We start from the raw sequence: 13660 nt of genomic DNA, 5'->3' as shown, positions 1-13660 counted from the left end.
TCTACCACCATCTTCCGCTACTCCTTTTTAAACGAGATTTTCAAGGGTGCCTGGGTGGCTCAGTTGGTTAAGCATCTCATCTGCCTTTGGCTTACATCATGATCCTGGGATCCTGGGATCGAGCCCTGTGTCGGGCTCCCTGCTCAGCGGGGAGTCTGCTGCTCCCTCTCCCACTGCCCCTCCCCACTGCTCATGCTCTCTCTCTCTCAAATAAATAAATAAAATCTTTAAATAAAAGAAAAATATGTAAACATTTTCAGAGTCTCTAGCTATCAAAAAAAAAAAGACTTTGGGAATTTTATGTTAATGTTAAAATGTATGCTAACCACTCAAACTTGTTTTCTCTGCTTTATGATGACCATTCATATTCTGGGGCTATATTAAGGATTTGAGATAGAGATGCTGGTATCAGAAAAATATTTTATTCTCTCATCATCTCATCCTGACCAAGATTGCTAGAACCAACATCAGCCACCTCAGAATGGAATTTGCGAAAGTAGACAACTCATTACTCTCATTCAGCACATGAGGCTTGATATGCTTGATTTCTTTTTTCTCTCTTTTTATCCTGTATCTCTACGAACTTTGTCATTCCCTCTCACTCTACCACTTTTGTAGAGGGTCCCCAAGACTACCCGCGTGTTTGGTTAAGTAGGACAACTTAGAAGACTCAACCTATAGTCATAGGCCTTATTACTGTGAAAGATTGCAAAGTAAAATCAGAAAAGGGAAAAGGCAAATGGGGCAAAGCTTGTAAGAAACCAGGTACAAGCTTCTAAGGATCTTCTTCCAGTGGAGTCATATAAGATGTACTTAATTCTTCACTAATGAATTATGATAATACATGTAGGATGTTGTCAGCCAAGGAAGCTCATTAGAGACTGAGCAGTCAAGGTTAGTACTAGTAGCTGGTCACATAAACACACTCTCTCTAGCATGTCCAGAATTCCAGACTAGAAGGAAAGTAATTACTCAGCATAAACCATATTCTTTCAACAGTTTAAGCACAGTGCTTCACTCTTATCATTCAGAGAATGTTTTCTATCATTGTATGGAACTGTTTACCAGAGAAGTCCCCAGATGCCAACCGAGAGCGAACCTTGCAAGCAGGACTTTCTAATAATGGCAGTCTTGAGATACTATGTGAACTCTTTTCTGCACACTATTATATAACTGTCTTTCATAAATACGTGGCAAATTTTGTACTTTCCCATCTTCTACCTCTGAGTATGGAAATTCTCAGTAGGCATTACTGCCTCTCTTCCTCACTGAAGTCCTTACTAAACTGGTACAGTTCTCTGGTTAGTAGCCATTTTGGTCACCTTCCATTCATCTTCTATCTACAACTCAGTTGCCAATCATTGTTCCCAAACTAAATTACATGTGTTTCAAAGTCACAGCTCTGACTGGAATCAAATATCAGATACCTTATGGTTGGTTTGCCCAGTTTTAGTCCTTAAAGTAGTCTCAACTCAAGTATACCCAATCAGATACAAAACCTTTGTGAATTATAAGAACATTCCAACATTCTAACTAGCTCATATATCTCATCCCAATAGATCTAACACTCTCCCTATAGCTAATATTAATGGCTACTGATATCCCATTTTTAATTCTAACACTGTGAACAACTTTCACTTGGATACATATTATAAATTACTTATTAGGAAAAAAAATGAAAACCAAGATCACTCTTTGTAGCATATAAGACTCAAAGAAGAACATACTAATCAGTTTTCAGTAAAAAACTCATAATCCACTTGCAAAAGAATGTTTCTTAGGTCATTCACATTGTTTCTAAATGTCAGAGCTAGAATAATCTAACCTACTGTTTTTCAAATAGGGATCTCAACCTATTAGGTAATGAAATAAGCATAGTGAATAAATAAGCATGAATCTCAGGAGACATTTTATTAAAAAAATAAAATAGAGGAGAACAACAAATACCAGAGTGTTCTGTACTTAGTATGGGTAAATAGTGTGAAAGTTCTTTCCATGGAGCGTGTGTGTGTCTGTGTAAGATAGGTCATAGGTCATATTGTAAAATTTATTCTGAGTCATGGTCAAAAAATGTTTGAAAGCTGTTGATTTAGTCTAACCCCATTAGCTACATATAGAGGTCCAGAGAAGGGCAATCACTTAGTGATTTCTTGGTACATAACTTGTTAGTGGCTGTGTCTAGAGTCCTTTCCTACTTATGGGAGTAGGGCTATTGAATCCAAATGAAATTTATGTTTTGTTAGACTGGCCCTTCATAGCAAGTAAAGAGAAGATGAATGTAAGTCTTTTTTTTTAATATTTAAAATGACACATCAAGAAAAAAAAAATGCTACTTTCCAAGGTTAGAAGCAGCACAATTAGGGGAATTTGGCTGAGTCAAGGAAACTTGCATTAAGAGACGTTAGGTCAATAAAATCAAGAATCAAACTATAGATACTAGAATAATTAGTGAGCAGGACCTGAGTAAAGGAGCAACTTAAGACATGTTTTTTTTTTCCTAACTTATATGTTTTAACAGATCTAGACCCTCTTTCACAGAACCACACAAACTAGTCTAAAACCAAAGGAAAGCTAAATTAGAGATTGAAGCAGCCTACCTACCCACCTCTACCAAGTTCAGTCTCGTAGACTGTAGGCCTCCTTACGAATAGGTAAACCAGACACAGAAATAAATAGCTCTTGTTTCTATCTTTTTATCTTTCATTAACATTGCCTGCAAACATCGCTAGTTACTTTTCACCTTAGTCTTTACTGATATATCAAATAGGCCATTCCATTTTTAAAGTAAGGGTTGTAAGAGCTGTTTCAGAGAAAAAAAGTACTTATCCCAACTAGAAATCCCATCATCTAAATGCCCAGCTCATATTTAGAGTCCAAGGTATCCAATCAAGCATTTAAGATACATATTGTTTTGAACCAGTGGTCTGTTGGACCTAAGCTATGGCTATATGAAGTTACTAGTGAGATTGTATTTGGGAAGATTTTTTTTTAAGGATTTTGTTGTAAAAAAAAAAAAAAGTTTGGGGGCGCCTGGTTAGCTCAGTCAGTTAAGTGTCTGACTCTTTATTTTGGGTCAGGTCATGATCTCAGGGTTGTGGGATTGAGCCCTGGAAGGGGGGAGGTGGGGAGAGGGAGGTGGAGTCTGCTTCTCTCCTTTTTCTTCTTCCCCTTGCTTGTACTCTCTCTCTTTTTCTCTCTCTAAAATAAATACATCTTTAAGAAGTTTGAAAATGTCTCTTAGTTTAGGAACTTTTGGAAATGCATACATTATCTCAAGTTACCTGCAGTTATTAAATTATTACTTCTGTATTTTAAATCAGTGACATGAAAGAGTTATAGACCTTTTAAAGTCCTTAACTGATTAGTTAGTTGGATCTTTCATGTTCCTGAGGACTTAATCAAAACAGGATATGTAAAGAGAGTCCATATCGCTTTAACATGGTGTCACAAGTATAGTAGTTCATCAATTCTTTGTATTACCATGCCCTATTAGATACTTGAAAAAAAAATGTGCTTACAACTTTGAGTTTCTTAGGACATGAAAAAAATACCTAGTTTTAAAAAAGAAGAAAATCATCAACTCCCTTTGTGTAGCTAATTATCAATTTTAAATTGAGAATACTTTTCTAAAATTGGACATGACAACTGAGAGGTATTAGTTGAATTGTGATCCTTAAGGATTTTTTAGCTACCATTTTGATTAGTATTATTATCTAAAGAATAAATTGACATAGGATAATGACTTGAAAGGGAACAAAGAGAACATTAAAGTTATAAAAACATCAAGTCTCTGCTAGCATCTGTTTGGAGTTTAATAGTTTGTTTGAATTTCATAGGTTCTAGGTTTAAGAAAATTGCTTATCCACTGGGACTGGCCACTTTAGGAGCAACTGTTTGCTACCCAGTTCAGTCAGTAATAATTGCAAAGGTAAGTTCCTTTTAGATAGCTACATTTCAGTATTTGTTTAAACTCTTAGTGTGACAATATTTAAATGACCTAAGTATCTGCAACGTTTAATTTCCAGAGAAATAAAGTGAGCATCAACTCTTACTTTGGCAAAATCACATTACATTTCAGCATGGTAAATGCCATTCTTAATTACATGATCATCACAAATAGGATAAATTTGTTGAAATATAATTCAAAAATATAAATGCTGCTTTGAGGATTGGGTTCAGAGACACAATTAGAATTTATGGGGAGAAATACCACTCCATTGCTGAGCTATGTGAAATTCAGTTTTTAATTAACAGAAAATTATACCTGCTGGATGCTGTCAGTTCATCAGATTAGTATAAGAATCAGCAAACTGGTAGATAACAGCGGCTTCTGAAGGTTAAAAAAAAAAATCATATATACAAATTCAATTTTGATACCACCTAGAACTAAGTAACATTTTCCATGAGTCCATATTATAGCTGTTTTGTCATTTTCTTATGAGCTTACCTACAAATCCAAACATTCTCCTAATGATTTGAACAGTTTGTGCCAGTATTTTACTTTTAATACATATTCAGATTGAGAAGGAGAGCTTTGGGTAATGCAGTATTTTCTTCCTTTCCTTCTTTTCTTAATTACCAACACTTAACATTTCCCCTCACACTTGAAGCACTGTGTAGTGTTACCAGAAGAATTTTCTGTACTTGGATTCTCATTACTACATCTCCCTAATTATTGATGTAGATAAAACTGCCTACTCAGTATTTTAAGAATGACAAGGATATAGTGCCCTATGTAGTTTGTAATGTGATGAAGCTATAAAAGTTTATAGCAAAGAGGGCATTATTCATTAAATCTAGTTATAGTTGAGACACTTGGTCCAAAATGATCAACTTATTTTTTATAAATCTTTCCTGAGAATTTATATAGGAATTAGCCACTTCAATTCATATCATATTCATGCTGAAAGAAACTTCCGAGTTTATTACATTCAACTTCCTCATTTTCTCATTTACTGATAAGAAAACTGTGGCCCAGAGAAGTTTCACAGTGACTGATTTTGTCCAGGGTTGTCTTCTGTTTCCCTGTCCATTTCTCTTCTCAGTATGTAATGCTGCCACTCAATCTTTTTGTTTGTTTAGAGCAATGCCTTAATGTTTTTTTTAAATAAAATTGGTAACTATTCATCCTTAAATAATTTAAGCATTATAGAAAAGTATAGGGAAAAAAAACAATTAACCATCTGGAATTCTTTCATCCAGAAAAATATCAGTGTTAACATTTGGTAGAATGTTGTCTAGACATTTCTTTATGCATATATAGAGGTAGCTTTAAAGATAGATGGGTGAATAGGCAGATATAGTTTCATAATAACAGGATAATACATCTTATTTTTAATTTTAAGAATAAAGTATTAAACTTAATTTTACTCTAACAGAAGGAAAATAAAAACAGAAGAATTCCTGAACTTCAAATAAAAATTTCTATGATAAAAGATATTAATGTGCGAATCCTGAAAGTTTTTCTATGGTTAAATACTGATTGTTACTGAAATTCCTAGAGTTGAGACCCTTGCTTTTCCTTTGGCATATAACAATGCCATGTGTAATATCTGCTGGATTCTATATATATATAACATGGATTCTTAACCTGAGATCCATGATAGGCTTAGGAGTGACTCCAGCACATGAAACTATGAAAAATTTTATATATACAATAGATACCTTCTAATTTGGTATTATTGGGACCAGTAGTTAACAATTCATTAAAAATGTTAAAGTGGAAAGTTTTTAAAAGTCATAAATATGGACCTTAAATATTTTATTTCAAATTATAACATAAATGTGTGTCCATTTTTCTCTTTTGAAGTAAGTATTTTCTATGAGTCTGGGTCTCCTAGTTGAAGATCATGGCATCTGTCTTATAGTTAGCCATAGACATACTACATGTAGTATGTCTTCTACTGTTTTCAGTTTAGATTTCCTTTAAATAGAATGAACACTTAAAAACATTTTTAAAATAATATGAGTGCAGAATCCTCTTAAATTGTTATTATTTCTCCCAGCCTTTAACAGTTGACTTGCCCACCTCTAATTTAACAGTAGTTTGGTAAATCATTTTTTAGTCTTTACAAAGCATTTAACTTAATTTTCCTGTAGACAACAATTCTCTTCACACTCATATTTCATCCTATTATGTTACATTTATTTTTTTTAATTATAGTAAAACTGATATAGAGACTTAGAAATAAATACAACTGATTCTTGGTAAGTGCACAAATCACTTGTCAAAGACAGTACTTAGATATATTTGAGAGTACCTGCTTTCGGTGAATATTCAGCATTCTGTGAACATCATTTACTATACATTTTTAAGACACCTTTACTTAATCAGACAAGTGTCTTAAAAGGATATCAAATGAGAGCTCTTCTGCTATATGGGTAGTTTCTTAAGGAAAGGGCCCGTACCTTTCAGGAGATTCTCCAAGAGGTCTTTGACATAAAAAAAATCACAAAATGGTAGTCTAGAAGGCTCTTTGAAAAATAAGTCACTTCCAGTTATTCACCATTTTGGAAATATATTTCAAGATGGGATTACTTTTTGCTTTTTATTGTTTTCCTCATACTGTTTTCATTATTAACTTTAATAAAGAGTATCAAGTAATCTGTCTTTGAAAACTATAAAATACCTAGGAATAAACTTATCAAATAATGTTCTAAGATCTGTTTATTAAAAACTATTAATCTGTAGTAGGAAGGGAAAAATGAAGGAGGGGGAATTGGAGGGGGAGATGAACCATGAGAGACTATGGACTCTGAGAAACAAACTGAGGGTTCTAGAGGGGAGGGGGGTGGGGGATGGGTTAGCCTGGTGATGGGTATTAAAGAGGGCACGTATTGAATGGAGCACTGGGTGTTATATGCAAACAATGAATCATGGAACACTACATCAAAAACTAATGATGGAATGTATGGTGATTAACATAACATAACAATAAAATTTAAAAAGAAAAAAACTATTAAACTTCAGTGAAAGGCATTTTTAAAAAATTGGAATACATTTAGAGATATATCTTGTTTCTAGATGAAAGGACTGAATATTGGCATATAGCATATGTTCCCAAATTTAGAAGTTTAATTTAGTTCTTACAGAATTCTTCGATTTGTAGGGAGTATGACATTCATTCAACCAGTATTTGTTGTCCATTTACCATGTATTGGTAACTATGCTAGCATAGACAATAAAATAGACCAAAAAAAAAAAAAAAAACAAAAAAGAGAATATCCAAAAACAAATACATCAAGTATGTCTTTGTATATATTGTGGGGTAAGGGGAGGGTATAGTAAAGGTGGCATTTCAGATCAGTGTGTAAAGAAAGGATGGGTTGGTTATTCCAGACATGTGTTGGAATAATTGGCTTTTTGGAAAAAAATCTTAGACCTTGCAAAAATAAATTTCAGGTGGACTAAAGATCTAATCATAAAATATACTATAAAAATATTAGAAGAAAGAAGGTAAATACCTCTGTAATGTTGAGATAGGAAAGGCCCTCTTAAGCAAAACACAATCCAGAAACCATCAAAAAGATTAATGTATTTTACTACATCAAAATAAATATGTTTCTTCTGATCACAATATAACATTTACAAAGTTAATGGGTAAATTAAAACTGGGAAAACTATTTGCAACATCTATAACAAAGGACTAAATAATGGCCTTCCTATAAATTGATAGGAAAAAGATAAAGGCTGTCTAAGAAAATGAAGAAAGTAAACAAACAAGCAATCCACAAAATAAGAAACATAAATGGCCTAATATGAAGGATGCTTAACTTTATCAGCAATCAAATAAATGCAAATTTAGAGATCATTTAGATATTGGCTTTTAGTCTTTCAATTTGATAAAGATTTAAAAGACTCATAGTAATACTGCTTCTGGTAAATGGGGTAGGAAAACACACTTTTGGTGGGAGTATAAAGTACTACAGTGTATTGCTGACTTTATGGAGGCAATGTGGCAATATTATCAAAAATTAAAATGTATATAATCTTTAATCCAGCTATTTCACAGAATTTGTACCAGGAAATACCACAAAGATGTGTGGTCCCAACTGTATGTGTAAGAATGCTAATCACAGCATGCTTATAATTGCCCAAAAAAGAGAAACATCCCATATTACCCAAAATAGGGGATTTATTAAACTAACCGTGGCATATCCATTGTAGAATACTAACTGTGCAGCTATTATAAAAGAAGCAGATCCCAGGTATATAAACTGATATGGAAACATCTCTGACAAATTATTAAGCTTTTAAACTATCAAATCTCACTATGTATAGTGTGATCCTATTTGTGTTTTTAAAAAGGAAACAAGCTAAGTGTATATGTGTGTAGTTTATTTTAAAATTTAATTTAAAACATAATTGAGATTGTAGTGTAGAATCTGTTCTCTAATCTCGTCTTTTCAGTGGTTCATGGAAATCCATATCAGTGCATATAAATCTAAAATCTACCTCATCCTTTTTGGTAGAGGTATATAAGTATCAACATTCCATTTGTTTTAAAATGTGTGTGTGTATCTAATGCACATATAAGGAAAACCTCAGGAAGAATAGCCACACAGCTGTGACCAAAGTTACACTGTGGGGAGGAAGAAGACTTCCTTTATATTAGTGGTTTGATTTATTTTTCTTAATTGTAAGTATATACTTAGCAAACAAATTCTATTTTAAGCAAGAAAGTCACAGTTTTTACAAGTTTTATAAGTTCATGTTTATAAAAAGTATAATCCTGGAAAGCGTCCAAAACCTCTTTAAAACTTGAAAAGTCAATAGCTATTGAAATTACTTTAGCCATAAGGAACAAAAAGATGGGGAAAGAACAGAAAGAGGGAATAAGGAGATTTTTAAAGGGAAAGAGATATGAATGAAAGTAAGAGCAGCGTCAGGAATTCACTCACCATCCTTGCCTCTGCTTTGGTGTGTTTGTAGTTCATTTGTATTTTATGTTTCTACCAAAAGAGAGTATTATTCTCTGGAGAAATACATTAATACTTTATGACAGGAGAAAGCGCCAGAAAATTTGAACAAAAGTATTAACTTCATAGCATCTTAAAATCTTATTTTCTGATTATCTCAAGCTGTCTTTCCCAAACTTCTGTTAAATAAACATAGTTTTAAGTTCACATATTACAGTGTGAATGCAAACTATACATTTTTAAGAATTTATTTTTCTAAGAGCAGTTTTAGGTTCACAACAAAATTAAGCAGAAGGTACAGAGATTTCCCATACACCCCCTGTTCCCACACATGCTCAGCATCCTCCATTATCAACATCCCTTTTCAACATCCCCCATTAGGGTGGTACATATGTTGAAATTGATAAGCCTACATTGACACATTATCACCCAAAGTCATAGTTACTTTAGGATTCGCTGTTGGTGTTATACTAACTATACATTTTTTTAGCCTTTTACATGAGGCAAATAAGTTTTCATACAAGATTTAGAAAATGGGGTTTTCTGTTATATGATCTAGAGATTTATATCTTTACTATTGATTCTGACCTGATTGTTTACATAAAATACCTGACATAATTTTTTTAATATTTGTTATTTTGACTTTTAAAAATATATTTTATTTGACTCACTTCTTGTTTTAATTAGGTAACTGGGAAAAAGGCATATACTACAAGCCAGCAAATTTATGAAGCAGTTAAATCATTGTGGACAAAAATCAACAAAAAAGAGTCATTTCCTAAACCTAAAGAAAAATCTAAGGTAGAGTTTAAATGGACCAAAAAGGTAGACATTTGATTTTGTTGGTTGGGGTGGGGGATTGGCTTATAATGGGAGCCCTGAACAGAGGTCAAGGATAGAATGAAAGGAGATGAAGGAACATAATATCTTTGCATACTATACGTTTTTAAGATGTTTTGTTTTAGCAAAATGATTTACTTATGAAGGAAAAATCTTTTTGGTAAACAGCTAGGAAATTCTGCTGAAATAGAAATACCTGCAAAAGCAACTGACAGCCTGAAATACTCAGTGCCCTTGACAACAGAACTCAGCTCTGAAACAAAGATAAAATCAGAATCCACCTCAGGTTTGTTTGAAATAATTCAATTTTGTTTTCATTCTTTCCTTAAATAATGTTATTGTATTATTAGGAGTAGTTTGAACTTATGTGCTTTCTTCATAAATGTTTTTTCTTTCTCATATCTGTAGTCTATATATCTTTTTAGGTTGTGAGATACTCGGGTACTTGGGACTTTTTCTAGTTGTCGCATTGTTCATAATACCAATCTTTGCATATGGTTGTGTGCAGTAACACTGGTGGGTTGGGTGAGTGAAGCATTTAGTATCACTTTGTAAATGTGAGCTTTGTAATTAGGTGGAGAAAAATGTGCCTTTCCAGATTCTATCAATTTACAAGCTATAAGTATGAGTCATATCTACATAGAAGAAATACTGGCTTTCCATTTCTTGTGCTATTTACCCCTATCAGTCTTAGCTTCCACCATCACTATTATTTAGTTTAGATATTAGGAGAACATTCAGAATGAAACAGTAGAATAACACCAATCATAATACTAAAAACTTTTTTAATATTAGATACTGGCAATTGATACTTTGTGAGACCAAATAGTGACAATTATACTTTCTAGGCAAATACTACTATGGTTTTACTGTAATCATTGAGAAGGTAACAGAGTGTTTAATACCATTTTAGGAGTGTATTCACATAAACTCACCAGTCACTGGGTAATACAGGATTGTCTATCTGTACAGTGTGAATGCTACTACCCATTGTTTTATTGCAAAGGAAATAGGACCAACTCAGAGATAAGGAAGTAGAAAATAATGATAATATCTGCCCTTTACATTGTGCCTACTGTGATGTAAAGAGCTATAAATATCATATGTTATTTAATTCTCACCCAAAAGGCAAAACAAAACAAAAAACTCTTGTGCATATGTAATTATAATTATTGCATAATGAACAGACTGAAACGCCAGAAGCCTAAGTAACTTGCCCAAAATCATATAGCTTACGAGTAGTAGACGTATTCATAGCCTAGATTTTCCTAATACAAGTCCAAGCTCTTTCTATTGTGTATAGATTATCTAATTTAAAATCAGAGTTTAGTCTCTAATTTCAGTTACCTCCTCTATCTTAATTTTTTATAAAACCTGTCACTGAGTAACAAACCTGATAGGAGTTTTACAGTGTTCTCCTGTCACCTCTCATTTCTAATCTGTTGGTTTACAGTATTTATTTTTTTATTATTTACTTTCAATTCTGGTATAGTTAGCATACAGTGTTATATTAGTTTCAGGTGTACAACACAGTGATTCAACACTGCCACACAACACCCTTTGCTCATCACAACAAGTGTACTCCTTAATCCCCTTCAGCTGTTTCACCTATCCCCCACCAACCTCCCCTCTGGTAACCATCAATTTGTTCTCAGTAGTTAAGAGTCTGTTTCCTGGCTTGTCCGTCTTCCTCTATTTTTGTTTTTCTCTTGCATCCATGCAGATATAGATAGGTAGGTAGGTAGGTAGATAGGTAGGTAGGTAGATAGATAGATAGATAGATAGATAGATAGATAGATAGATAGATAGATAGAGATATGTATATAAAGGAGATGTGGTGTGTGTGTGCATTTATATATCAATAGACTTGGGCTCTTTCCATGTTTTGACTGCTGTTGATAATGTTGTTATAAACATTGGGGTGCATGTACCCCTTCAAATCTATATATTTGTATCCTTTGGGTAAATACCTAGTAGTGCAGTTGCTGGGTTGTGGGGCTGTTCTATTTTTAATTTGGTGAAGAACCTCCATACTGTTTTCCAGAGTGGCTGCACCAGTTTGGATTCCCACCAACAGTTCAGAAGTGTTCCTTTTATTCCATCCTTGCCGACTCCTGATGTTTCTTGTGTTGTTGATTTTAGCCATTTTGACGTGTGAAGTGGTATCTCATTGTGGTTTTGATTTGTATTTCCCTGATGATGAATGATGTTGAGTATCTTTTCATGTGCCTGTTAGCCATCTGTATGTCTTCTTTGGAAACATGTCTGTTCATGTCTTCTGCCCATTTCTTAACTGTGTTGTTTGTTTTTTGGGTGTTGAGTTTGATAAGTTCTTTATAGATTTTGGATACTAACCTTTTATCAGATATGTCATTTGTAGTTATCTTCTCTGATTTTGGAGGCTGCATTTTAGTTTTCTGGATTGTTTCCTTTGCTGTGCAGAAGCTTTTTATCTTGATGAAGTCCCAATAGTTCATTTTTGTTTTTTTTTCCCCTTGTCTCTGGAGACATGTAGACATGTCTAGTAACAAGTTGCTACAGCCAGGTCAGAGAGGTTTCTGCTGTGATCTCCTCTAGGATTTTGATGGTTTCCTGTCTCACATTAAGAGTTGTTCATCCATTTTGAGTTTATTTTTGTGTATGGTGTAAGAAACTGGTCCAGTCATTCTTCTGCATGTGGTTGTCCAGTTTTCTCAACATCATTTGTTGAAGAAACTGTCTTTTTTTCTTTTTCTTTTTTTTTTTTTCTTTTTGGAATGGGAGTGCTAACAGGGAGGGGCAGAGGGAGAGAGAGAATCTCAAGCAGGACCTACACATGGAGCCTGACACGGGGGCTTGATATCATGACCCTGAGATCATGACCTGAGCCAGACTCAAGAGTTGGACACCCAACCAACTGAGCCACTCAGGCACCCCAAGACTTTTTTTCCATTGGATATTCTTGCTTTGTCAAGATTAATTGACCATATAGTTGTGGGTCCATTTCTTGGTTTTCTATTCTGTTCCATTGATCTGTGTATCTGTCTTTGTGTCAGTACCATACTGTCTTCATGACTACAGCTTTGTAATGTCGCTTGAAAGCTGTAATATAGCTTGAAGTCTGGAATCGTGAGGCCTCCAGCTTTGCTGTTCTTTTTCAGGATTGCTTTGGCTATTTGGAGTGTATTGTGTTTCCATACAAATTTTAGGATTGTTTGTTCTAACTCTGAAAAATGCTGGTGGTATTTGATAGGAATTGCCTTAAATATGTTGATTGCTTTCGGTAGTATAAATATTTTAAAAATGTTTGTTCTTCCAATCCTTGAGCATGGAATGTTTTTCGACTTCTTTGTGTCCTTTTCAGTTTCTTTCGTAAGTGTTCTATAGTTTTCAGGGTACAAATTTTTTACCTCTTTGGTTAGATTTGTTCCTAGGTATCTTATGGTTTTTGGTGCAATTATAAATGGGATTCGTTCCTTGATTTCTCTTTCTGCTACTTCATAATTGGAGTATAGAAATGCAACAGATTTCTGTATGCTGATTTTATTTAACCTGTGGCGTTGCTGAATTGTATTTAGTTCTAACAATTTTTTGGTGGAGTCTTTTGGGTTTTCCACATAGAGTGACATGTCATCTGCAAATAGTAAAAGTTTGACTTCTTCCTTGCCAATTTGGATGCTTTTTATTTCTTTTTGTTGTCTGATTGCTGAGGCTAAGACTTCCAGTACTCTGTTAAACAACAGTGGGGAGAGTGGACATCCCTGTCTTCTTCCTGACTGTAGAGGAAAAGCTCTCAGAATTTCCCTATTGAGGATGATATTGGCTGTGCGTCTTCTGTATATTGCTTTTATGATGCTGAGGTATGTTGTCCCTATCCCTACATGGTAGAGGGTTTTTATCAAAAATTGATGCTGCATTTTGT

General features: G+C 33.9%; 1 protein-coding gene across 2 annotated transcripts in view; it reads left to right on the top strand.

Moving 5' to 3' along the window:
• The window catches only part of APOOL (apolipoprotein O like), a 122847-nt gene that overhangs the window by 92059 nt on the left and 17128 nt on the right, over positions 1 to 13660 (top strand). For both annotated transcript variants that reach the window (XM_028101391.2, XM_028101389.2), the window contains 3 exons: positions 3837 to 3928; positions 9607 to 9720; positions 9928 to 10045. In XM_028101391.2, coding sequence (XP_027957192.1) covers positions 3837 to 3928; positions 9607 to 9720; positions 9928 to 10045 — 324 coding nt within the window. The remainder of the gene's footprint in view (positions 1 to 3836; positions 3929 to 9606; positions 9721 to 9927; positions 10046 to 13660) is intronic.

Source organism: Eumetopias jubatus, unplaced genomic scaffold (genome assembly GCF_037043125.1).
Source record: "Eumetopias jubatus isolate StellerSeaLion01/CBP00866 unplaced genomic scaffold, mEumJub1_p1.0 scaffold_11, whole genome shotgun sequence".
NCBI classification, from domain to species: Eukaryota; Metazoa; Chordata; class Mammalia; order Carnivora; family Otariidae; genus Eumetopias; species Eumetopias jubatus.
The sequence above is the reverse complement of the archived record's forward strand: the minus strand, read 5'-3'. Positions and strand labels throughout refer to the sequence as shown.